Source organism: Apostichopus japonicus, chromosome 6 (assembly GCF_037975245.1).
Source record: "Apostichopus japonicus isolate 1M-3 chromosome 6, ASM3797524v1, whole genome shotgun sequence".
Lineage (NCBI taxonomy): Eukaryota > Metazoa > Echinodermata > Holothuroidea > Aspidochirotida > Stichopodidae > Apostichopus > Apostichopus japonicus.
This window is the reverse complement of record NC_092566.1, coordinates 193,425-218,040: the sequence shown is the minus strand read 5'-3', so window position 1 is coordinate 218,040 and position 24,616 is coordinate 193,425. Positions and strand designations below refer to the sequence as shown.

At 36.3% G+C, this 24,616-nt stretch overlaps 2 protein-coding genes across 8 annotated transcripts in view; one reads left to right on the top strand and one right to left on the bottom strand.

Moving 5' to 3' along the window:
• Positions 1–10,277, top strand: part of LOC139968568 (prolyl 4-hydroxylase subunit alpha-1-like) — a 27,189-nt gene extending 16,912 nt beyond the window's left edge. Inside the window, exons 9-14 of one of the 3 annotated variants that reach the window (XM_071972660.1) lie at positions 202–372; positions 1,273–1,326; positions 5,698–5,754; positions 7,099–7,167; positions 7,398–7,494; positions 8,285–10,277. In XM_071972660.1, coding sequence (XP_071828761.1) covers positions 202–372; positions 1,273–1,326; positions 5,698–5,754; positions 7,099–7,167; positions 7,398–7,494; positions 8,285–8,355 — 519 coding nt within the window. In that variant the 3' untranslated portion in view covers positions 8,356–10,277. Of the gene's footprint in view, positions 1–201; positions 373–1,272; positions 1,327–2,016; positions 2,647–5,697; positions 5,755–6,610; positions 6,677–7,098; positions 7,168–7,397; positions 7,495–8,284 lie in introns of those variants that run through there. The other 2 variants (XM_071972659.1, XM_071972661.1) reach the window with 2 other exon arrangements.
• LOC139968573 (enkurin domain-containing protein 1-like) lies at positions 9,227–24,585 on the bottom strand. 5 transcript variants are annotated; one of them, XR_011793500.1, is made up of 8 exons: positions 24,429–24,585; positions 22,781–22,995; positions 18,955–19,127; positions 18,100–18,225; positions 17,034–17,197; positions 16,103–16,239; positions 12,642–14,132; positions 9,227–12,581 (listed from the first exon to the last, which is right to left on the bottom strand). XR_011793500.1 is itself a non-coding variant. In XM_071972672.1 (7 exons), the coding sequence occupies exons 2-7, from the start codon at positions 22,977–22,979 to the stop codon at positions 13,972–13,974; spliced, it is 960 nt and encodes a 319-aa protein (XP_071828773.1). In that variant the 5' UTR covers positions 22,980–22,995; positions 24,429–24,585; the 3' UTR covers positions 9,227–13,971. The 5 variants fall into 5 exon arrangements, 1 of the variants encoding a protein (XP_071828773.1); XR_011793501.1 differs by having other exon boundaries at positions 12,701–14,132; XR_011793502.1 differs by having other exon boundaries at positions 12,760–14,132.
• Positions 24,586–24,616: the final 31 nt, after the last annotated feature.

The window sequence follows — 24,616 nt, the reverse complement described above, 5'->3', positions numbered from 1 at the left end:
ATGCTAATAAAAGATGATGAGTAGTTTTAAGCAAAAAAAGAAATCTTTATTGAATTTCAACTATTTTATGATAGATACATATCATAAAATGAACTTGAAATGAAAATAGAAGCATTCTTCTCTTATCTGTTCATCAGCTTTAACATTTTACACACTCCCATGTAACCTCTGACCTTGCGTCTGTTTGTTATGGTCCCACAGCTAAAGAGAGCTACAATTCAGAATTCGGTGACAGGCAACCTTGAATTTGCAGACTATCGTATCAGTAAAAGTGCTTGGCTGAAAGATCATGATGATGCAATAGTTGCTCGAATCAGGCAAAGGGTATCTCATTACACAGGATTAGACCTAAGAACTGCAGAGGAATTGCAGGTAGGATTTTGATACAGAATATCTGATATTCTAAGCTGATTTCATATTTTATTTGCTTTTCTGTGACCACATTGTAGTGCCTATGATATTGTTTGTTGATATTGTGTACTTTAAATGGATCAATGTTTCTTATTATATGGAAGTGATATTGCTGTTTGATTATAATTTATCTCTGGTTTGCATATGACCTGCGTGTCTGACTCTTCATCTCTCTTAAAGAAATGAGGCAATTATCACTTTTACCAAACTATACTATGCAATCTAAAGACACAAAGGATAGTGATATTACACTGAGTGTTAGAAATACAGAGAAAAGTACTATTACACTGAGTATTACAGATACAGAGGATAGTGCTATTACACTGAGTATTACAGATACAGAGGATAGTGCTATTACACTGAGTATTACAGATACAGAGGATAGTGCTATTAAACTGAGTATTACAGATACAGAGGATAGTGCTATTACATTGAGTATTACAGAGGATAGTGCTATTACACTGCGTATTACAGAGGATAGTGATATTACACTGAGTATTACAGAGGATAGTGCTATTACACAGATTATGATATTACAGAGCATAGTGCTATTACACTGAGTAATTAACGATACAGAGAAAAGTACTATTACACTGAGTATTACAGATACAGAGGATAGTGTAATTACACTGAGTTACAGATACAGAGGATAGTGCTATTACATTGAGTATTACAGATACAGAGGATAGTGCTATTACACTGAGTATTACAGATACAGAGGATAGTGCTATTACTGATTATGATAGATACAGAGCATAGTGCTATTACACTGCGTATTACAGAGGATAGTGCTATTACACTGTGCTGTATTTACAGATGATAGTGTTATTACAATGAATGTTATTGCTTTCATTTCATCAGGTGGTCAACTATGGCATTGGTGGCCATTATGAACCACATTTTGACTTTGCTAGGGTGAGTACTTGAATTAATTAAACTGCATAATGTGTTAACAAGAGCTTCTTTATATGTTTTTTACAGAGTGATACATAGTAACCAAGATTTAAAGCCACTGAGAATGAAACACCCATTCACCAGTGCCTAGTTCATTGCTACTTAGGTGTGTTATTCTAGTTGACAGTGCTATGTTTGCTAGGAAGTTGTATCAATTTTAATCAAACATTCTTGGTTTTATTTGACATATTCTCCTATGGTGTAACACTGATTTGTGGTTTACTTGTGTAAATATCATATATTCAACCTGACTCAGGAAGTAAAGATCAGACCAAGGTTACCTTTGCTTCCTGTTATCACAGATAGTTGTTTTCATACACAAACTGAGGATATTAATGTCTACCTTGGCTTAAGACTGAGCAATAGGAAGGATATGACATTGAAAAATCTGGATTATGTGAAAGTTACTGAGTTGATTCCACTGTACTGTTTTTAATATGGAGCAAGCATAATTAATTTGAACAAAACATTCCAGTCATATGAATACCCAGTATGTGATATATCTGATATCTTTTAATGTTGTGACTCCTTGTGCTGGATACAATATTTTTTAATTGAGTACTTTGTGTCACTGCTTTATGTACTATACCCTAATTGTAACCTTTGCCAATGTTATGTATGTTTACTATTATTTTTGATATCCTTGTCTAGTCCTAGCCTCTTGATCTGAGCATACCTCTCTCTCTCTCTCTGGTAAATTACAAATGAGTTTCATATTTATCAGTGTCAGCCATATTTTGCAATGATACAGCTTGTCACTTTAACTTGTATTGCCTTTATATGTTTTGTTTTGCATGCCCACATAACTCTCTGATCTACTGGCTAATAACATCATCCTTCATCTGAACTCTGCCTAATATTAACTTTCATTTCTAACCACCATGGAAACTAAGGTGCCCCCATGCTAGTCATGGGTACAGCTTGGTTACATCAAACTAACCACCATTAAAACTAAGGTGCCTCCATGCTAGCCATGGGTACAGCTTGGTTACATCAAACTAACAACCATAAAAATAATAACGACTAAGGTGCCTCCATGCTAGTCATGGGTACAGCTTGGTTACATTAAATTAACCACCATAAAAACTAAGGTGCCTCCATGCTGGTCAGTGGTACAGCTTGGTTACATTAAACTAACCACCATAGAAACCAAGGTGCCTCCATGCTAGCCATGGGTACAGCTTGGTTACAGCAAAGTAACCACCATAAAAACCAAGGTTTCCCATGCTACTCTTGGGTTCGTCTTGGTCATACAAACTAACCACCATAAAAACCAAGGTTTCCCATATTAGTCAGGGTACAGCTTGGTAAAATCATATTAATCACCATAGAAATCAAGGTGCCTCCATGTTAGTCATGGGTGCAGCTTGGTTACAACAAACTAACCACCATAAAAACCAAAGTTTCCCATATTAGTCAGGGTACAGCTTGGTTAAATCATATTTACCACCGTAGATACCAAGGTGCCTCCATATTAGTCATGGGTGCAGCTTGGTTACAACAAACTGCATGACATTTGGATTTATTTTATATGTACAGTAGCATGCATATGTTTAATGTTGAATATTAGAACAATGGTGTGTTAAGTAAGATTAAAGGTCATGTGAGATCAACTCAAGTCAAAAGTGAAAACTATGTTAACTATCTGAAATGGATTAATCTCATATGTTGAATGTAAATCCCTTTACTGAATACAAGAAGTGCATTGTAGTTAAATGAGGTAGTCAGAGATCAAAATGCTTTTGGCACAAAGCACTTTTCACTATGTATTCCATGCTGTTGAATATTATTATAAATGAGAAAGGAACAGAGAGAATTGCAAAGCTATTTATGTATCATCATCAGATCACAACTTCATGATTATTATGTGACAGCAAGATAAATATTAATCTCCATTTAAGTTGAGAGAAAACTTGACGTAGTAAAACTGCTTCATAAATTAAATAGCCTGTTCTTACTTTTCTGTTAGACAATGCTGCAAGATGCTTTAACAGTGTTGCCTGAGGAGTTAGGTGTGACTGTAATGGTGCAGACTGTGGGGATTATTATAATGGTGCAGACTGTGGGGATTATTATAATGGTGCAGACTGTGGGGATCATTATAATGGTGCAGGCTGTGGGGATCATTATGATGGTGCAGGTTGTGGGGATTACTATGATGGTGCAGGCTGTGGGGATTATTATAACAGGGCAGGCTGTGGGGATTATTATAACAGGGCAAGCTGTGGGGATTATTATGACAGGGCAGGCTGTGGGGATTATTATAACAGGGCAGGCTGTGGGGATTATTGTAACAGGGCAGGCTGTGGGGATTATTATGATGGTGCAGGCTGTGGGGATTATTATAACAGGGCAGGCTATGGGGATTATTATAACAGGGCAGGCTGTGAGGATTATTATAACAGGGCAGGCTGTGGGGATTATTCCCCCGTCTTTGTAACTGTGCTGGCTGTGGGGATTATTATAATGGTGCAGGCTGTGAGGATTATTATGATGGTGCAGGCTGTGGGGATTATTATAATGGTGCAGGCTGTGAGGATTATTATAACAGGGCAGGCTGTGGGGATTATTATAATGGTGCAGGCTGTGAGGATTATTATAACAGGGCAGGCTGTGGGGATTATTATAATGGTGCAGGCTGTGGGGATTATTATAATGGTGCAGGCTGTGAGGATTATTATAACAGTGCAGGCTGTGGGGATTATTATAATGGTGCAGGCTGTGGGGATTATTATAACAGGGCAGGCTGTGAGGATTATTATAACAGGGCAGGCTGTGGGGATTATTATAATGGTGCAGGCTGTGGGGATTATTATAACAGGGCAGGCTAAGGGGATTATTTCCCCGTCTTTGTAACTGTGCTGGCTGTGTGGAGTCGGTGTGCCCATCTTTGTAATGGTGTTGGATTGTTATTCCTGACTGTTGTTGATATCCTTATTTGTGTTGTTTTGAAAAAGGGTTAAAGGTGCACCATAAATAGCTTTCACACTTATAATATTCTTCAGATATACCACTTTTTCGGTTTCGATGATAATTGTAGCCTATGCATTCTTGATGGCGTATGGGTGTATGTAGGCCTATATGTGTGTGTGCCTTTGTGACGCCCAGCTTGTAAACACGATATCTAAAGGGTAGGTCAGACCAATTTCATATGTGGTGTGTAGAAGTACCACATGAGTACAAGAAGCATATTGTTTTTTTGGTGAGGTCATTTGGGGTCACCAAGGGTCAAATCTTGGAAACTTGTAAACATGATATCTCAAGAAGGGAAGCTTGGGCAGACCTATTTGATGTATAGAAGAACCACATTGAGTACAAGCCTATTGTTTTCCATGGAGGTCAAAGGTCATATCTGGTTAAATTGTGACAACCTTGTAAACATGATATCTCAAGAAAGTAAGCTTAGGCAGATCTCATTTAATATATATGAACCACGTTGAGTACAAGAAGCCTATGGTTTTTGGTTGGTGTCAAAGGTCATATGGGGCCACCAGGGGTTAAATTTTGAAGACCTTATAAACATTATATCTCAAGACGGGAAGATTGGGCAGATCTCATACTTGGTATGAAGGTGTATAACATTGAGTGAAAGAACCTTTTTATTTTGGTGGAGGTCAAAGGTCATCTGAAATCAACAAACACCAAACAATTACTTCACTCCCCTCTTACTTATCTCTCTACACTAACGCATCTTCCTAACCATAATATCACAAGGGAAGCTTGGACAGAATATTTCGAATATTTGGTATGCAATTGTACCACATTGAGAACAAGAAGCATAATGTTGTGGGTGGAGGTCATTTGAGTTCACCATGGGTCAAATTGTGTAAACTATGTTTCACACAATATTTCAACAAGAACAGATTTCATATTTAGTATGTTGATGTATCACATTTAGAACAAGAAGCCTGTTGTTGAGGTCAATGGTCATTTCAGGACAGCATGTGTCTTTGTGAATTTGTTTGTCACATCACACTGCTTTCAGTGTATTACTAAGATCAAGTATGTTGTACACCCTCAATATATATTAGGTAAGATTTACACAGAAAACTGCTCATCTTACATCGTCGAAACCAACATGTATTTTTGCATTCTGGTTGAAAATGTTCCCATCTTGCCAGATTTAATTAGTATCTGAGTCTTAAACAACAAGCATCAATAGGAGGGATAGGTGGGGTGTCAGATGGGTGTGTGGAATAGCAATATAGATGTTAATTGATAGATAACTAGACATAAGTTAGTACAAAGTGTTTAATGTTCGTAAGTGTGTGTCTTACAATATTTGTTTGGTTCTAATTTATGACTTCTTTCAACAATGATGTTCGATTCCAGAACAGAACTGTGTACGCAGGAGGCATTGGAAATAGAATTGCTACAATGCTTTTCTATGTAAGTAGAACAATAAATAAGCAATAGATCACAACTGCACATCGGGCAGCTTGCTGAATGTAACAGTTCTGTAATGATTGCTTAGGTCATTCTGGTTAGTCCATCAAATTTGAATCAAGAATTCCTTAATTCAGCAATAATGCAGTTCTGACCATACAAAAGAACTTTTGTGTGAAGTTAGTCATTAATTGTGCTGGGCTTTTCCATTGTCATTACTATAGCGCAGTGTTAGGTGGATCTTTATCACATATTGGCCATCATTGAACTGTTATGTTGTAGATACTTGTCCAATGTTCAGTTATTGAACTGTTGCTTTCTGGGTAAGCAGCCCATACTAACAATTGGAAGTGATATGCAGATGTTTGTGCTGCCAAATCATGCATAAATCATGAATAATTCTGTTTACACTAAAGATCGCTCTAAGTTAAAGGTACACAAACCTTTGACTGTTACTCTCAACTTGACCAATTTTCCAAACTGGTTTGGTTTATGGACAGAACTATCAAGATAGTTTGATCTCCTTCAACTCTTTTCATCGATCCTAGTGCACCTCTTTAGGTATTTGCTTCAAATAAAACAATTGCTGTGTATATGGTAAACCTGGACATTGATATCATGAACAGCTTTACTGCTTTAAAATGCGTGGGAAGTGAAAGGAGAGAGAACATAATATTGAAGTAGATGGAATCTTCAAACTATCCTTGTAATTTCTTTCAACCTAAACTATAAGCTTCTGTTAAGCCAAACTACCAGAGAGAAAGGTGACAGGTTAAGACATAAGGCGGCAAGGCTAGACATGGAAGAAGAATATGGTGAAGATTAGATTTATATATTTGTTAAAAACTGTTTGTCACAGAAAGAGGAGGTGAATGCTTTTAAAAACCTTGGAACAGGTAATCGAATAGCGACCATGTTATTCTATGTAAGTACTTGTTTACTTTCCACATTGTTTGACATTTCTTCAATTTCATATATTACTGGTGACTGGTCTAAGAAGCGTGAAGAACTAACCAATGACTGAATATAATCATTTGGGATAGTGTTCATATGTATGGCATACCTTGTCCTCTTTCGAAGAAATTACATTTTGACAAGAGAAACAGACATGTTTTCAAAATATGAATAGGGTCAGACCATTTGACTAGAAGAAATGAAATGCTTTCATAGGCTGGGAACTCTGAAATAAGGAATGTAAATTGTAAAACACTGCAAATCAGAGATGTGACTGTGAACCTTTGAAAGTTAGAATAGCCTTTAACTTGTTAATAGTAGTATTTAAGGTTGTTGAAATTTTTTGTAACATCTTTGCAGTAAAGTTTGTATTTTGTAATTATAAAAAAACAGCTTAGTGGAACAGAAGCAGGAGGTGCTACAGTATTTCCTAGAGCTGGTGCAAGAATTCTACCATCAAAGGTAAGTTTATTCAGTCGAATGCAAACTTATTATTGAATGATGGTGATTGTTATGGTAATGGGGTTGCATGTGAAATTCACTTCAGATAAGTTCTGATTGGATGAAATTTGAAGCTACTTTCCTGACCAGTTAAGGTTGAGTTCAATCAGTATGTTTATCTTTGGCAATGTTAGCCTATTTGGTATTAACAAGATTCAAAATAACATGCTATTTTTAACTTGAATCCTCAGGGAGATGCAGCATTCTGGTTCAACCTCTTCAGAAATGGTGAGGGGAACTTCCAAACTAGGCATGCTGCTTGCCCTGTCTTAGCAGGGTCTAAATGGGGTAAGACATTGAGTGACTCAGTTACAAGTAAGGGTTAACTTAAATGGTGACTAAGGGCACAGAATGAATTTTGATGTTATAGTGGTATACTATATGTAAGTTTTGATGAAAGATGCTTTAAACAACCAAGGTCTTGCAAGCAATTACAGTTATTGGACCAAATAGTCTAACACACTGGACATTTCTCAGATGTACCACACAATTGAGTGGGGAAACATGACTTTTATGCCCTCAATAGACATGCTTAGAATGCAGCACAAATTTGAATGGTGTTGAATGTCATCCAAGGATGCTCTGGTAGTCATATGAAATTTGAAGAACATGTTTTGGTGAAGTATTTGAATTAATAAAAGAAGGGATTAACATTAAGGCCAGCACCAAGGAGCTAATGTCATCATTAATTTAGCCTTAAAGATGCATTCCACAGTTTTACCTTAGTTTTAAATGTGGATATCTTGAAAATTGTAATAGCTCTAGTAGAACTAGCACTGCCACTTTAAAGGAACTACAAGACTCCTCAAAGTGTGATCAGTTACTTAACTTCACAAACTTTGTGCCAGTTACAAAGCTGGTCATGATATGAAAGTTAATTGGCTTGGTTAGAATAGTTCAGTGGTATACCAGTAATTTTAACATATGAACATGTTTATGCATACTAATAGAGAAATGGTTGTTAGTAGTCCATAAACATTGGCAAATGTACCTGTTGTGTTATTGGTTCTCCTTAATTAAGCAAGCTCATTAACATAACAAAATTGACTAAATCACTGTGCTACTTCTATTTCTTTAGTTGCCAACATTTGGATACATGAGATGGGACAGGAATTTCGGCGTAAATGTAGCTTGAACCCCACCGAGTAGTGGCAATGTGTCCACAAGAATCATGATCAGGAATAATAAACAGCCAAGTAATATGGTGAAATAGTCTAAGTACACTTTGGTGAGAATATCGGTGCTGATTGTTATAAGTAAAGTGGGTTTAAAGAATTTTACATCATTTTTAAGTTATGGTGCAACTATCTACCTTCCCACCTTCTTTCGCTGTTTCCTATTATTTATGGGATTTTTATAGTCCAAGAGTTTTGTTTACATGAGTAACTTGTTATACTTTCAAGAATGTTTACATCATATCATTTCCATTTGTTATAACAACACATCTGAGGATATTTTTTTTTAGTAAAGATGTGTATAGTGGTAACATTTCTATGTTGGGTCCTGACAGGGGTCTCTTCTTCTTTGTACTGCCTAATTTTACAATACTTAATTTAATACTGCCTTATTTAACAATACTTAAACATTTTCCATATTATCAGATATTGATCCTACAATTATGTATCAATGCATCAATCTTTCTTATTGTACTTTCTATTTTTCTACTTAAATGCATCATATTGATCTAGTTGACACTTTGTTTGAAACCCTCAGAATCAATAGTATTTTGTAAAGGTTACAGATTTACAGGTTTAGAGAAAACAACATTTGAAACATACCACAAGCCTCTAATTGTTTAACAGTGTGGGTTCACTTTGTGCAAATCAATATTACAAGGGCCTCTATTGCTGGGCCCTCTTTTAAAATAATCATTCTTAGCCATTACAGTGTAAAATTGTTTCAGAACATTTACTTGCTATAATGTGGTGTCACTAAATATACATTATTGTGACCTATAGCAGAAGTCAAGTAAAGTTTTATCTAACTGAATAAAGAGAATTATTGGTGATTAAAGAAGTCATATTTTTGAGAGGCTCACTCACCTTTACTCTGTTATATATTCATCTGTGAATAAGTCCACTATTGGCATAAAGATTGTAGCATCTCAACACATACATAGTTTGCTGCTAAATAGGAATCTATACAGTAATATATGACTTTATGGAATCTATACAGTGTTCATGACTATATGGAATCTATACAGTATTATATGACTATATGGAATCTATACAGTAATATATGACTATATGGAATCTATACAATATTATATGACTTCATGGAATCTATACAGTATTATATGACTATATGGAATCTATACAGTATTATATGACTATATGGAATCTATACAGTATTATATGACTATATGGAATCTATACAGTATTATATGACTTCATGGAATCTATACAGTATTATATGACTATATGGAATCTATACAGTATTATATGACTTCATGGAATCTATACAGTATTATATGACTATATTGAATCTATACAGTATTATATGACTATATGGAATCTATACAGTATTATATGACTATATGGAATCTATACAATATTATATGACTTCATGGAATCTATACAGTATTATATGACTATATGGAATCTATACAGTATTATATGGCTATATGGAATCTATACAGTATTATATGACTTCATGGAATCTATACAGTATTATATGACTTCATGGAATCTATACGGTATTATGTGACTATATTGAATCTATACAGTATTATATGACTATATGGACAAAAAGTGAATCTGTGGAGTCTCACCCGTTCATACCGTTTATAGGTTTCAGTTTGAGGTTATTTGTAATAAATATGAAGAACCTCAGGACTAATTTTCCAATGGAGCTCATTGCATCATCCTGTAGGGAGTACCCACCTTGTAATAACTACAAACCTGTCAGTTTTGTAATGCTTTTGTGCTAGCCATATAAATCAGGGCACATAAGAGCCCTTTTCTTGCCATTCACTATCTGGATAACCCATACTTTTATATAGTTCTGACAATTAATGTGAATAGCCTCGGGGAGTAAAAGCCTATTAAGCAATAAATCCCAACAGAAGTTAATCACTTGTATCTGTCTCTCTTTGTACTAATTGTCATTTTAAAGCTATTTTAACCTTCCTAGTTATGAAAGTCTTACGTAACATCAAACAAGGTCACGATGATATTAGTCCAGGTGGTCTCTGGTAATATTTGTAAAATATTTACATTGTGGTCATGAACAAGACCAAATAAAACTTGAGGACAACATGAAATGTAATATTAAAATCATATTTTACAGTGCAAAATGTATACATACTTTCTTACTCTACTACACAAGCCATTTACTGTACATAAACTAGCGATTAGTTAAAATCGCAAGAGACTCATTGAAATAGTAACGAGCAACCTTTGAAAGACATAAATGAATCTCAAAATTCAACAATGTTTACTCTAGCACTCTACTATACCTTTTCCTAGCAAAAATTCCTCCCTCCACCTTGCAATAAATTTTGTAAGCAGAAACATGCCCAATTTCCAATACATGGTTGAAGTGAACAATGTTTTAAACACTGTTTAACCTAAATTCACAACTACAAATAACCCTTATTTCTGCTTTAATTTTACAAGCAAGCTGAATAAATTTTATCCATGAGGAGAAAAATACAACTCTAATGACAAAAACTTAATTGTACATAAAAAATGGTACTAACAGAATTGCATAAATTAGCTAACACACCCTTCTGTGTGAGGTCATGGAGTTGCAGCATCATGGAACTTTTTTTCGAACAGTTTTGTTTTATGCTCTGTCATTCAAAGTTTTATGAGCATGTTTTGTGAGATAAGTTTTCCTTTCCATTCATTCATTCATCAAAAACCTTCCATTTTGGTCAAGTTCAGCAATTCCACAAGCAAATGCTTGAAGTGTTTGCACACAACACTTCTCCAAGTGTCTGGTTCACCTCTGCATGGGGTGTTACTAAAACGAATGACAATTGCGTTACACATAACGAATGACAATATGTTGTACACTCTAAAAAATTGCGTTGACTAAAACGAATGACAGCACAGACATTTGCTTCAACCGGGTATCACAGTTCAGACTTCTTGGGTATCTAGATGTAGTAAAGTACGGACAAGATAAAAACGCACCTTATAGTAAGCGAAATTGTAAGTTTGATTTTAAAAAGTAAATTTATCGTCATTTTTCCGATATTAATTGTTAGAAACTAACAATACTATAATCTTGAAACGGCTTCAGTTATCTTTCTATATAAATCTACAGAGGTAAAAAGCACAGCATTCAAGCGCATTCTCACACAAAAACTTTCCCTGGGGTTTCTATCCGTAAATTACACCAAAACCCTGCAACCATGTAACATGCAATTTTCCTCAAATCATTTTTGCGCAGAAAACCAATAACCGCATTTACTCCACTCCGTTAATCATTCTATCTCCACTCAACACTGTCCTTCGTTGTCATTCGCTGTCATTCGTTGTCATTCGTTGTCATTCGCTGTCATTCGCAAATGGTATATAACCCTGTACAAAGTCAATTGTCATTCGGTCATTCGCTGTCATTCGTTTTAGTTTGTCCCTCTGCATGACCTGGTGACTTTTCAAAAGGTCATTCATATTTTCCTAAGAGACAGGGCAAGTTGCCAGTTTAGGTATGAGACCTGGCAACTTGCTATCAGTAATATTTGTAGTTGATATTCCTGTTGGGAATTGAGTTGTAAATATGTCTAGGTTCCAATGCACCATCAGCACTTGAAATTTAAGCTGTTGGGTATTCACACTGAGATTTTGAAGTAGAAACATGGATGGATATCTTAAAGAAAATTTTTCAGTGTGCTTCTATGTAGTCACATCAGTTGCATCATATACTAAAATAATCAGTGTGTTAGTACAAAAAAAAGTAACTTAACAGTTCAAACTGAATAAAATCTTTTAAGTAAATAATATTTAGCTGTTTGTGTCTATAGAGAGGAAGGGTGATATATTTTCCATACAGGAAAAAGATCTCCATTTGGAACCAAAATGCATACCAGTTTGGAGATATTCCTTGCCAAATTTTACATCAGAAATTTGAAGTAGACTGCTAAGGAAAATAGCAGGCATGAACAAATGAACCTCTGGTATTAACTGGACCTCATTCTGCAAGTATCACACATATACATGAACAAATGAACCTCTGGTATTAACTGGACCTCATTCTGCAAGTATCACACATATACATGAACAAATGAACCTCTGGTATTAACTGGACCTCATTCTGCAAAGTATCACACATATACATGAACAATTGAACCTCTGGTATTAACTGGACCTCATTCTGCAAGTATCACACATATACATGAACAAATGAACCTCTGGTATTAACTGGACCTCATTCTGCAAAGTATCACACATATACATGAACAAATGAACCTCTGGTATTAACTGGACCTCATTCTGCAAGTATCACACATATGCATGAACAAATGAACCTCTGGTATTAACTGGACCTCATTCTGCAAGTATCACACATATACATGAACAATTGAACCTCTGGTATTAACTGGACCTCATTCTGCAAGTATCACACATATACATGAACAAATGAACCTCTGGTATTAACTGGACCTCATTCTGCAAGTATCACACATATACATGAACAATTGAACCTCTGGTATTAACTGGACCTCATTCTGCAAGTATCACACATATACATGAACAAATGAACCTCTGGTATTAACTGGACCTCATTCTGCAAGTATCACACATATACATGAACAAATGAACCTCTGGTATTAACTGGACCTCATTCTGCAAGTATCACACATATACATGAACAATTGAACCTCTGGTATTAACTGGACCTCATTCTGCAAGTATCACACATATACATGAACAATTGAACCTCTGGTATTAACTGGACCTCATTCTGCAAGTATCACACATATACATGAGCAGTTGAACCTCTGGTATTAACTGGACTTCATTTTGCAAACATCATATATAGGCATAAACAAATGAACCTCTGGTATTAACTGGACCTCATTCTGCAAGTATCACACATATACATGAACAAATGAACCTCTGGTATTAACTGGACCTCATTCTGCAAGTATCACACATATACATGAACAATTGAACCTCTGGTATTAACTGGACCTCATTCTGCAAGTATCACACATATACATGAACAAATGAACCTCTGGTATTAACTGGACCTCATTCTGCAAGTATCACACATATACATGAACAAATGAACCTCTGGTGTTAACTGGACCTCACTCTGCAAGTATCACACATATACATGAACAAATGAACCTCTGGTATTAACTGGACCTCATTCTGCAAGTATCACACATATACATGAACAAATGAACCTCTGGTATTAACTGGACCTCATTCTGCAAGTATCACACATATACATGAACAAATGAACCTCTGGTATTAACTGGACCTCATTCTGCAAGTATCACACATATACATGAACAAATGAACCTCTGGTGTTAACTGGACCTCATTCTGCAAGTAACACATATATACATGAACAAATGAACCTCTGGTATTAACTGGACCTCATTCTGCAAGTATCACACATATACATAAACAATTGAACCTCTGGTATTAACTGGAGCTCATTCTGCAAGTATCCTGCTTTTGTATGATGGAGTGAACTTCTCAAGTAACTGGACATCTTTCAGAAAGTTTCAACTCACATTCATTGATAGTCAAAGAAATAACTTCTTCCCTGCAGACATTGTCCCTGTTCTTACAGGTTGCATGACTAGCCATCAATTTTGACAAATACTTTTGATCGAGAAAATATCTTCTTGGCTTCGTCTACTTCAGCAAGTTGTTTTTCAACCTCTGCTTTTCTGGATTTAGCTCTAAGAGTCTCTGGGGCAAGTGGTAACTTATGTAATTCATTCCTTAATTCGGTTTCCTCTGTAAGAAAATGAGAATATGAATAATTTAGCATAAGGATTACAGTAACCAGAAGAAAAACCAATTGCATTTCTTGATGGATACATGAATGGATGAATGAAAAGACGACAATGATGAGAGGGGGGGTGGAGTGGGGGGTGGAGGGGGATGACAGCAGGACTCCATTCCCAATTCAAATCAAGCAATTCTTCTATTATTCATGTAACATACAACATTGCTATCTTTCAGCTTATTTCAGAAGTCTTATTTGCAAGAAATATTAGGAGTTTGGTTGCTAATCAAACGTAACAGTACAGTAACATATTATAAGACCTCAAATAAACTTTACATGAATTGTAACTTCTTGTAGACAGATTCTCAGTTTCTTCTTTTACTTGACCATATCTCTTACTGTTCTCAGCAATCCGTGCAATGGTGATAGCATAGGTGAGTGCCTGTATGTATGTTTCTGTATATCTCCTACTGTTCTCAGCAATCCGTGCAATGGCGATAGCATAGGTGAGTGCCTGTATGTATGTTTCTGTATATCTCCTACTGTTCTCAGCAATCCGTGCAATGGTGATAGCATATGTGAGTTCCCAGTATGTATGTTTCTGTATATCTCCTACTGTTCTCAGCAATCCGTACAATGGTGATAGCATAGGTGAGTGCCTGTATGTATGTTTCTGTATATCTCCTACTGTTCTCAGCAATCCGTACAATGGTTATAGCATAGGTGAGTGCCTGTATGTATGTTTCTGTATATCTCCTACTGTTCTCAGCAATCCGTGCAATGGCGATAGCATAGGTGAGTGCCTGTATGTATGTTTCTGTATATCTCCTACTGTTCTCAGCAATCCGTGCAATGGTGATAGCATAGGTGAGTGCCTGTATGTATGTTTCTGTATATCACTTACTGTTCTCAGCAATCTGTGCAATGGTGATAGCATAGGTGAGTGCCTGTATGTATGTTTCTGTATGTTGTGCTTTGATTTGCGAAACTATAACTCAAAAAGCTCATGTCATCTAAGCTGCAAATTTGTTGTGTGGATCTACATTTTCATGTTTGTGGAGGTCAAAGTTCAACATCAGACATCTTGCCTTTACTGAGGTGGATCTAGATACTTAGATTATCCAAGCTTTACTGCTACATACCAAGTATGAAGCTCAACCACCATGTACTTTTTATGCTAGCCAAGGCATCCCACTTGCAAACACAAACTACCACACACTGACCAACACACACACTGGCACACAAATAGATCAAAGCATTTATAGTAGTAAAATTACGTGTTTTTATCATTCATTATTTGCGGGTTTTCTTGTGTTTTCATTGCTCTTGCATGCTCAATGTAAGATCTTTATTTTAAAACACATAGTGTTAGCTGGTTTAATTCACGATTGAATCACTAGTAATTTGCAAACCTACTGAGTATTACTACAAAAAAAAAGGTTCAATTCATCAAACTATGATACCAATCTAGGTAAACTTAAACTATATGAATTAATTAAGTAACTTAATTTGGTTTGCAACATTTCATAACCAGCAACAGGGTTAGTACACAAGTGAAAATCAATTTGCACAATTCAAATATTTTTGATGATTTTTGTAAGAGAATATGAACTAGTGAGACTTAACTACATTCGTATGACATTTTTAGTATTGATTAACAGTAATCAAAACTCAACTCAAACTACTGAACCTTTCAGTTCATAGTTAGTAATATTTTGTGTGACAGGTTTAAGATCTCCATTGAAATTATTCTCTAGCTAACTTATTTATAAACCTTTATCTCATTCAACATCATTAGTCAATCAGACAAATCACATCTCAACTTTACAATGTGCAACTATTTGTCATGTGTTGTGTATAATAAAACAAAGAACACCTGGTATGTCTAAAATACTCCTTCCTCACCCCCCCCCCCCCCACTACCCAGCACGTTTCACTACAACATATAGACCTGTATTAAGGTAAATTAAAGACTTGCTTTCTGCCATGATTTGTAAAGTCTTCAATCTTTCATCTGTGGGCATCATCCGATGACCAGGAGGCATGTCAGGATCTGGGGTGTTGCGTATCCTTTCCTCCTCGTCTTTCTCCCACTGTTTCTGTCTTGCTTTCAGACTGTCAAGTCAAACCAAATACATATAGTAACAAATAGTAAACAAAGTACATGTTCTCTATCTTCATTACATACTATTATGAGGTGCTAAAAGAGATAAGAGATAATGCATTCCCAAACTGGATTTAAGCACAGTTTATCTAGAGGTATTTTCAAAAGCAGAAAAAATCTCTCAAAAATAAATGAGGAACTAGTTTTCAAGTAAATCATATTATTTTGAAGGAACTCCTACAAAATATCATCACATATAACACAAATAAATTGATAAACCCAGCTTGAACTTTGGTACCACTTAACCTTTGAACTTAAAGTGCATCAATGAAAGTGGCTGGGCTAACTAGTCTAGCACAGACCATAAGATCAGCTCCTCAGAAGCAATAGAATAATGGAAAGAGGACATGAGCCTCAAGTAAAATCTTCACAATGCTGTGTTGTCATGGATATAGGTTATTGACTGTCACATATGGAGTTAAGCTTTTGGTTATAAAGGAGTAACATTAACAACATTGAGGTTATGACTTAGGAGCTGATGTGTTCATTGCTGTGGTATCAAAGAAACATTCCATACTTTTAGCATATTGTATTGGTAAATATCTTAAAAGCCAGAGGAATTGTAGAAACAGTTACTTACTTGTACTCCTTTCTCTTGTTTGTTGGAGTACCACATATCAATAGTAATAGTATGCGCAAAGCCCATCCTTTACATGGTATTTCAATAAAAGCATAAATAATTTAATATATATTATATAGTTATTTAAGATGATTATTGAGAAATAGTGTACATATTAATACTCACTAATTTGGAATTTCTCCTGTTTTATGATTTTTTAATTTCTGATTCTTTTTCTCCTCTGTGACTTCCAAAGCTACTGATGAGGGTGGTCTCTGTTGTCTGTATTTCTTGGTTAGTCTTGCATTGTGTGCAATGAAGTTAACAGATTCTGGAATTTCTACATCAACCTGTTGTACAGAGTGGAAAATATAATAAGTTTCCTCACAAAAAAATGTCAACAGCAACAGAGATGCATTGGTTGAAATTTTAAGTGTTCACCATTACTGATTTCAAGTGATCAGCACAGTTCTTGCACAAATGAGGACTTAACTGCCGAGTCCAAAATTCATCTTGCTTTTTGATGACCTTTGACCTCCAACAATTTCACAAGGATTGTTTTATGCACCATGGGAAATCTACATAACGAATATGAACTGGCACCAAGAAGGACTTTTTTCATGTGTAAAAATTTTCAGACTTTAAACTCTGTTGATCTCAAATGATCTTTGACCTCCACCAATTTCAACAGGGTACTTGTATTAACCAAGGTGAATCTACATACTGACTAGGAACTTCAACTAAAATGAACCTTTTGAGTTATCATGTTTATGAAGATTACAGATTTGGACCTGTTGATCTCACATGATCTTGGACCGCTACCAATTTCAAAAGGATTCTTGTAATCACCAAGCAGGATCTACATACTAAGTATGAAGTGCAAATACCATTTATTTTTAACTTATCATGTTTACAAAGTTTCAGACTTTGAGGTAGGTCAACCTCAATCCAGTGACCTTTGACTTCCACCAATTTCAACATGGTTCTTGTACTAACCAAGGGATCAGCATAGCAACTATAAAATTCAACCATGATTTTAATTTTGAGTTATCATGTTTGTGAGGTTTTCAGACTTGACCATTGTTGAAATCAAATGAGATTTGATCTCTACCAATTTCAATATTGTTCGTGTACTTTTGACATATATCACAAGCAGGCATCACATAAACAAACACACATGACATCACACTACAATAGATTCCTTTTGCCTCAGGCAATGAATCAAAAAGAGTACCACAGTTTGAATGCAAACCTCAGTAGCTGCACTATTTGGTCTTGGTCCTGGACTTGGAGAGCGCCCTCTAAATTTCATTGCTCCTGTTCTGCTATGTGCTCGTAGATAGTTTGCTGAGGAAGGCCTTGGGGGAGGAGGTGAATGCTGTAACAAAAACAATTCACATTGCATCAAATTTCATTCAGGAAAAAGAGCAATAAGAGGCCTATGATATTACTATACATCACTGTACGTACAGCAGAGTACTGTAACATCAACATGACCAACTTACAATCTCTTTTCAAAACTGACTGTTAACATCTTTGTACATCCAAAATAAACTCCACACCTCAAATTGAACTAGTTTAATAAACAATATCTATGGCATGTCAGGGTTAAGAATCTTTGTAACTTCTATAACCCCTTCCTGTAAGTTCATTGAAAGATAGTCTTGGCCAACACAATATACTGTAATGGTAGGTATGATTGCAAGCTTAATTCTACTAATTATTATAGTGGACTGGTGGTTCCTCAGAAAAGCTCTATGATTATATTGAGTGAAACAAGTGTGGATTAAAGAAGTTTGTTACAGTTAAGTGTCATACTAAATTCAATTTCAGTAAGGGTTACCCCACTGATCTAAGACAGCTTATTCTGGTATTATTCTACCACGTCAACCTTCTTGTAGTCTTGGATTAAAACCAGATCACCAGAATATAGTAACAAAAACAGACTGATGCATTTAGTTCATAAATCAACAGTAACAAAACTGTTCATTGCAAATATGCTTATAAATGTTAGTTTGTAGACATAAACTATAAGGCAAGTAGGATAAGTGTAAGATACCTCTTGTTAAAGACATCATGGAAAAAGGTAAAAGATCAAAAAACAAACCTTTAACTTTTCTGTGACCTTTGAAGGAACTTCTCTATATTTTTCTGACTGTGGTAATACTTTCACTGGCTTTTGTTTTCCCAATTCCTCTTCCTTCTTTCTCCTCCGGTTAAGAGCTTGGACTTGCCTCATCTTCTTGACATTTTCATTAGAGAAGTCTTTTTCTTCTTTCTCTGCACAGATAAATGCATATCCACAGGTTCTGTTCAGTGTTTCCATTAAGTTGTACCTTATTTGGCTACAGTCCAGACTAGTTTTTATAGCTTCATTATGCATTCCATTATAAACACGAACTAAACAATTTGTTACTCAACACTCTTTTCTGGTACTATCGTGTACTTAATAATCACACAATCATGACAACATACTTTTTTGCTGAAGTTTTGGTCTATTTACTAGGCACAATAAATTAAAATTACATTCACATTAATATTATGTTTTATTAAATTACATATACATTCAGGAATGCATGTACGCTACTCCTTTAAGTTTGTTGCCATTTGGTCGAGGGTAGGGCACAATTTTTTGTTGAGTTTGTCCACGAATAACACCACCTAAGTGTATGAGCTTGTATAAATACTAACACAAAAGGAACAACTAGGACAAGTTCAGAACAATCAAACACACTGCACAAATACAAGTGGTTCAAAAGGTTCCTAACTTACTTGTCGGCTGCAAATGTTGACTGTTCCATGTCCACAGTTAAAAGCAGTTGATTTCACTCTTGATCACAACTGTCAGCAAAATAAGTAGACTACAGGGCATTTAAAATACTATTTCTACTCAGCACCATTCCTTGCTATGACACACCCAGGGAGCTGTACATGGAGCTGCTACTCTGTAATTACTCCTTGCTATGACATAGGGAGCTGTACATGGAGCTGCTACTCTGTAATTACTCCTTGCTATGACACAGGGTACATGGAGCTGCTACTCTGTAATTACTCCTTGCTATGACATAGGGAGCTGTACATGGAGCTGCTACTCTGTAATTACTCCTTGCTATGACACAGGGAGGTGTACATGGAGCTGCTACTCTGCAATTACTCCTTGCTATGACATAGGGAGCTGTACATGGAGCTGCTACTCTGCAATTACTCCTTGCTATGACATAGGGAGCTGTACATGGAGCTGCTACTCTGTCATTACTCATAGCTATGACACAGGGAGCTGTACATGGAGCTGCTACTCCGTAATTACTCCTTGCTATGACACAGGGAGCTATACATGGAGCTGCTACGCTGTAATTACTCCTTGCTATGACACAGGGAGCTGTACATGGAGCTGCTACTCTGTAATTACTCCTTGCTATGACACAGGGAGCTGTACATGGAGCTGCTACTCTGTAATTACTCCTTGCTATGACACAGGGAGCTGTACATGGAGCTGCTACGCTATAATTACTCCTTGCTATGACACAGGGAGCTGTACATGGAGCTGCTACTCAGTGTTGGAAAACCTTGTTCAATTTCCCGCGAACACTTCCGATTTCCCGCTGGTGTTCGCGCAGCGAACACGCTGAGTATGCGTAGCATGCGAGCATAAAGGCGTGGGGTCCAGGGGCCCGCCCTAGGGCCCTGGTGGGGTCAAGGGGTGGAACCCCTTGTGGGGTTCAGGGGGCAAAGACACCGGAAAATTTTGGTATTTTTGCGTGTCTGGCGATAAAAAATTCGCAGTTGAGGATGCAAAATACTGACAACTTTTTGAATTTAAATTGTCACGAAGCTGATGAAAATTTGAAAATGACAAGTTAGAGTAGCTATATTATGTTATAAAATAAAAAAAGATTTAATCTGCCTTACAATCTTTAAAAAGTTTAACTTAGAGAACTTCCGATATTATGAAACAAACAACATTTGGCAAAGCCCCATTTATAGACTGCCTAACAATGAATAGCGCACACTATACGTACATCAGTTTACAACTGCAGTACAGTTTCTTTCTACTTATATACTACGGTAGGCTACTTACTGTACATGTGCTGCGAATTTTCCCAGGTACCTTACCAAACAACTGCGCGCTCATCCCCTGTCTTACACCTGTTTGTTAACATTTTTGGCACGTTTCCAAGAAACGTTTCATGGAGTATTCCCCATGATACATGCAGCACATCTAGGCCCCACTAGCTATGGCCATCTTTATGAAAGTAAACCTTGTAATAAAATATGTTTTAGGCCACTTGGCATGATTAACTAAATGCTTAATATTATTTCCATGTTCTTGTAGAAAACGTCAACTTCGCAAAATACAATTAGTTGTGTTTTTGTAGTTACGTGAGATCCGTAACCGACGAGGTGGTTAGGCTATTTGCTATGCACTTAACTATGGTAGGATATTATTTTTTCCATACTTTTTGAAATTCTAGAAAATACTTTCTTTTCCCCCCGCTTAACACCAGATGTGGTCCTACGGTTTATTCATAAATGGGTGTACTAGAGCCTTGTTTACATGACGTTAGTTGCATTTAGCACGATATGCCAGTTTCGCGTGAATTTTTCGAAAGTGTTTTGCTGGATCTTTCGTAAAATTTGAAAGGTGTACCAACTTACTTTTCGTACACAATTGGTAATTTCTCTACAGAGTTTTTTTACAGTCAAGTGAATACGTTGTGCATTGAGTATAAACTTATCGCGAATGCAAGAAAACGATGCGGGGATTTCCAGCAGACAAATGTTTTCTTTGCGGGATTACTGAGTCAGTTGAAGGGAATCCCGCACCTTAGAGGGAACACTGAATTGAAGTCAAATTCATACGAAAGAAAACGTTTACTAACTAACATACAATATAAGTATAAAAAAAATGTGGAATGGCAATATTGTTCATAACATTTCCCGCGAGGCTGATTTATTACAGCAACCTTCCCGCGCTGGGCCGTGTGACATTTCCCTTTGTGAGTGGGTTGGGGACACATCATTACTCGTTATAGGCTATTGTGACTAAAATTGTGAGCATGCTCTCTGGACATATTTCTTTTGTTTCTGAAACTTTTCTTCTGAAATTTTCCTTATTGCTTTTACAGATGTACTTTTTTGCTCCTTCGTGTTTTTTTTAAAGTTTCGTCCCGTTTTTTTTCCCTTTTTTTTTTTTTCTCCAGCCAGGCTGGATTTCCCGCCAGCATCGCGGATTTCCCGCGAGCATCGCGGATTTCCGGCGAACCTGATTCGGAAGGTTCGCAAGGTATTTCAGCCCTGCCCAGTGCTACTCGGTAAGCACTCTTTGCTACGACGAACACAGGGAGCTGGACATGGAGCTGCTACTCCAGAATCTACTCCGTGCTGACATGTGTAAAGAAAGTGGGCCTGACATTTCGATCCTAGGATCGAAATGTCAGGCTCACTTACTGTTACACATTCCCTTACACAGGCTCTTAAGTGGATAAGCAGTTTGCTAACAGTTTTGGTTTATTTTGATTTCCATGCCATGACATACGCTCGTTACTTATCGTTACAGGTTTTCCATCTTCTCATTTTACGATCATATTTTCTTTTAAGTTTCTTGGTATTTCAGATAGTTAATGCATGAGATGCAGAACAAAAACAAATCCTCATGGTGAGGCCAAACAGAACAAAGTTATTGTATATATTCTTGGTTTGTTTAGTATGCAACGATGCCCTACACCCTCCTTTGAGTACTGCATCTTCTGTATGTTTACAAAGAAACAACTTTCAACTGCTGGAAGCCATCACTTATCATTTCCAAAGAAAATATAATAATTGATGGCTACAAATTTTAATCAACCCTCACCACAGAAATAAAAGCAGGTAGTTTAGTTGAAAAGATTGTAATAACAATTGGCAAAGAGGATTTCAAATTTTGTATAGCATACTTTGTCTAACTGGTGGCCTGTATACTGGTTGTCCTGTAACCAATAAGTTAGCTATTGTTCCTTTGGCTTTGTTTGCAATTTCCTCTGCTTCTGGTTTGACCCTCGGTTTTGGTCTCTCATTTGATGCTGACCAGCTGTTCCGTCTTCCTTCCACTCTACCTCCATAACCTGGGTCATATGGTATAGGACTGGATATCATTTTGACCCACTTCACTCTAACAAAGAAAATGAATAGCATTTCTACATCACTTCAGTACAACCTAGAGATTTAGCACTGAAAAAGGTCCATAAGTGAGTAATATGTCCACAAATCAGCTTCACAATGTTTAATAACATTGTTAAGAACTACAAAATGGTTATAAAGAATATATAATTGTTTTAAGACCTCAATACCACCACACCAGTGCAAGGTATGCAGCTTGTTTCATGTCAGAATACCAATACACTTTAAGGTGGCCAAATTACCTAACTTATTTCTCAAGGCATTTTCTACATGCCATCAGTCATAATTTGCAAAATATGATTTAAGGAGTTTAAAGACAACTTTGTCGTTACCACTGCCATGATTTTTTGCGAAGAGTCCTCAGATTTTCACTCAACAACTGTTGCGATTGGAAGACAGACCTGCTTTTTCAACCTCAGATTTGGTTGCATAAAATATCGCTTTGATTGAGGCAGTGTAATGGAATGATAGTGACATAGTTTGCGCACTACTTTGCAGCTTAATACAAGAATAAATCATTATGAAAATGTACGAAGTTGCCCTAATCGAATAGGGACTGTATAGGCTTGGGACTCACATGCACCTTGCTATTGATATGAAATTAGTTTAACCATCCTTATCCACATTCTTTGATACTTTCTCATGTTATTTTTATAATCCTGGATTTGGGATCCTAAAATTAAAGAAAATATAGGCTAGTGTACTTGTTAAGTTAAAAAAAAAAAGTTGTTTCCTGCACAAGGAATTTTTCATGGAAAGTAATCAGTGGAAAGTACCTTTGTAGGGTATATGGATGTGAATCATTTTAGAATTACCTACTATATACATTCTTGGTAGATGCCAAGGCCTTTTCCAGGTTAGCCTATTGTTAATAGTTACTAATACACTTCCAGGTTAGCCTATTGTTAATAGTTACTATATATAATACTGGGTAGATAGAAAGTCACAATGTAAGTAATCCTAAGAATAGCTAAGCCTATGTAAGCCTAAGTAATACTAAGTATTTATTGTATTCTATATACGTAATCTGTACACTAAGGAATGTCATCTGTCTCTGTGACAGATGAGAAGTAGAGCATACACTGCCACAGTGTGCAGTTGCATATTCCCTGAAACCATATTAATATTAGGCCTAGGATGTACTAGGCCTAGCCTAGTCCTAGCTTTATGCCACAATATACAAAGTAGCTAGGCTAAGGTCTAACCTTAGTGAATTTAGAAACTGCAAATTATTTTTGTGCAGGCAGGTTAAGCTTACTAAGTTACTACCATACTATCCATAACTAAATTTATAACATTACATGATGTTAATAGGCCTACACAAGAGTAGCGAGCCAAGGTTATAGGCCTAGACCGCGTAGGCCTAACTTGCTCTAGGCTACACATTTTCAACAGAAAATTGAATTACTTCGGGATGCAAACTACCTTAGAAAATTTCAAACTGAGACACAATACACGTTACAGTAAATGTAACACCAGAAGCTGATGTGCCTTTTTCAAAGCGTAAATCAGATTTGTAAAAATGTTGTTATTCCATATCAATTTACAAGGCCGTGTTGTTCAGTACGTTGAAATGAGTAGTTAACTCAGCTGTAAACCAATCAGAATCGACA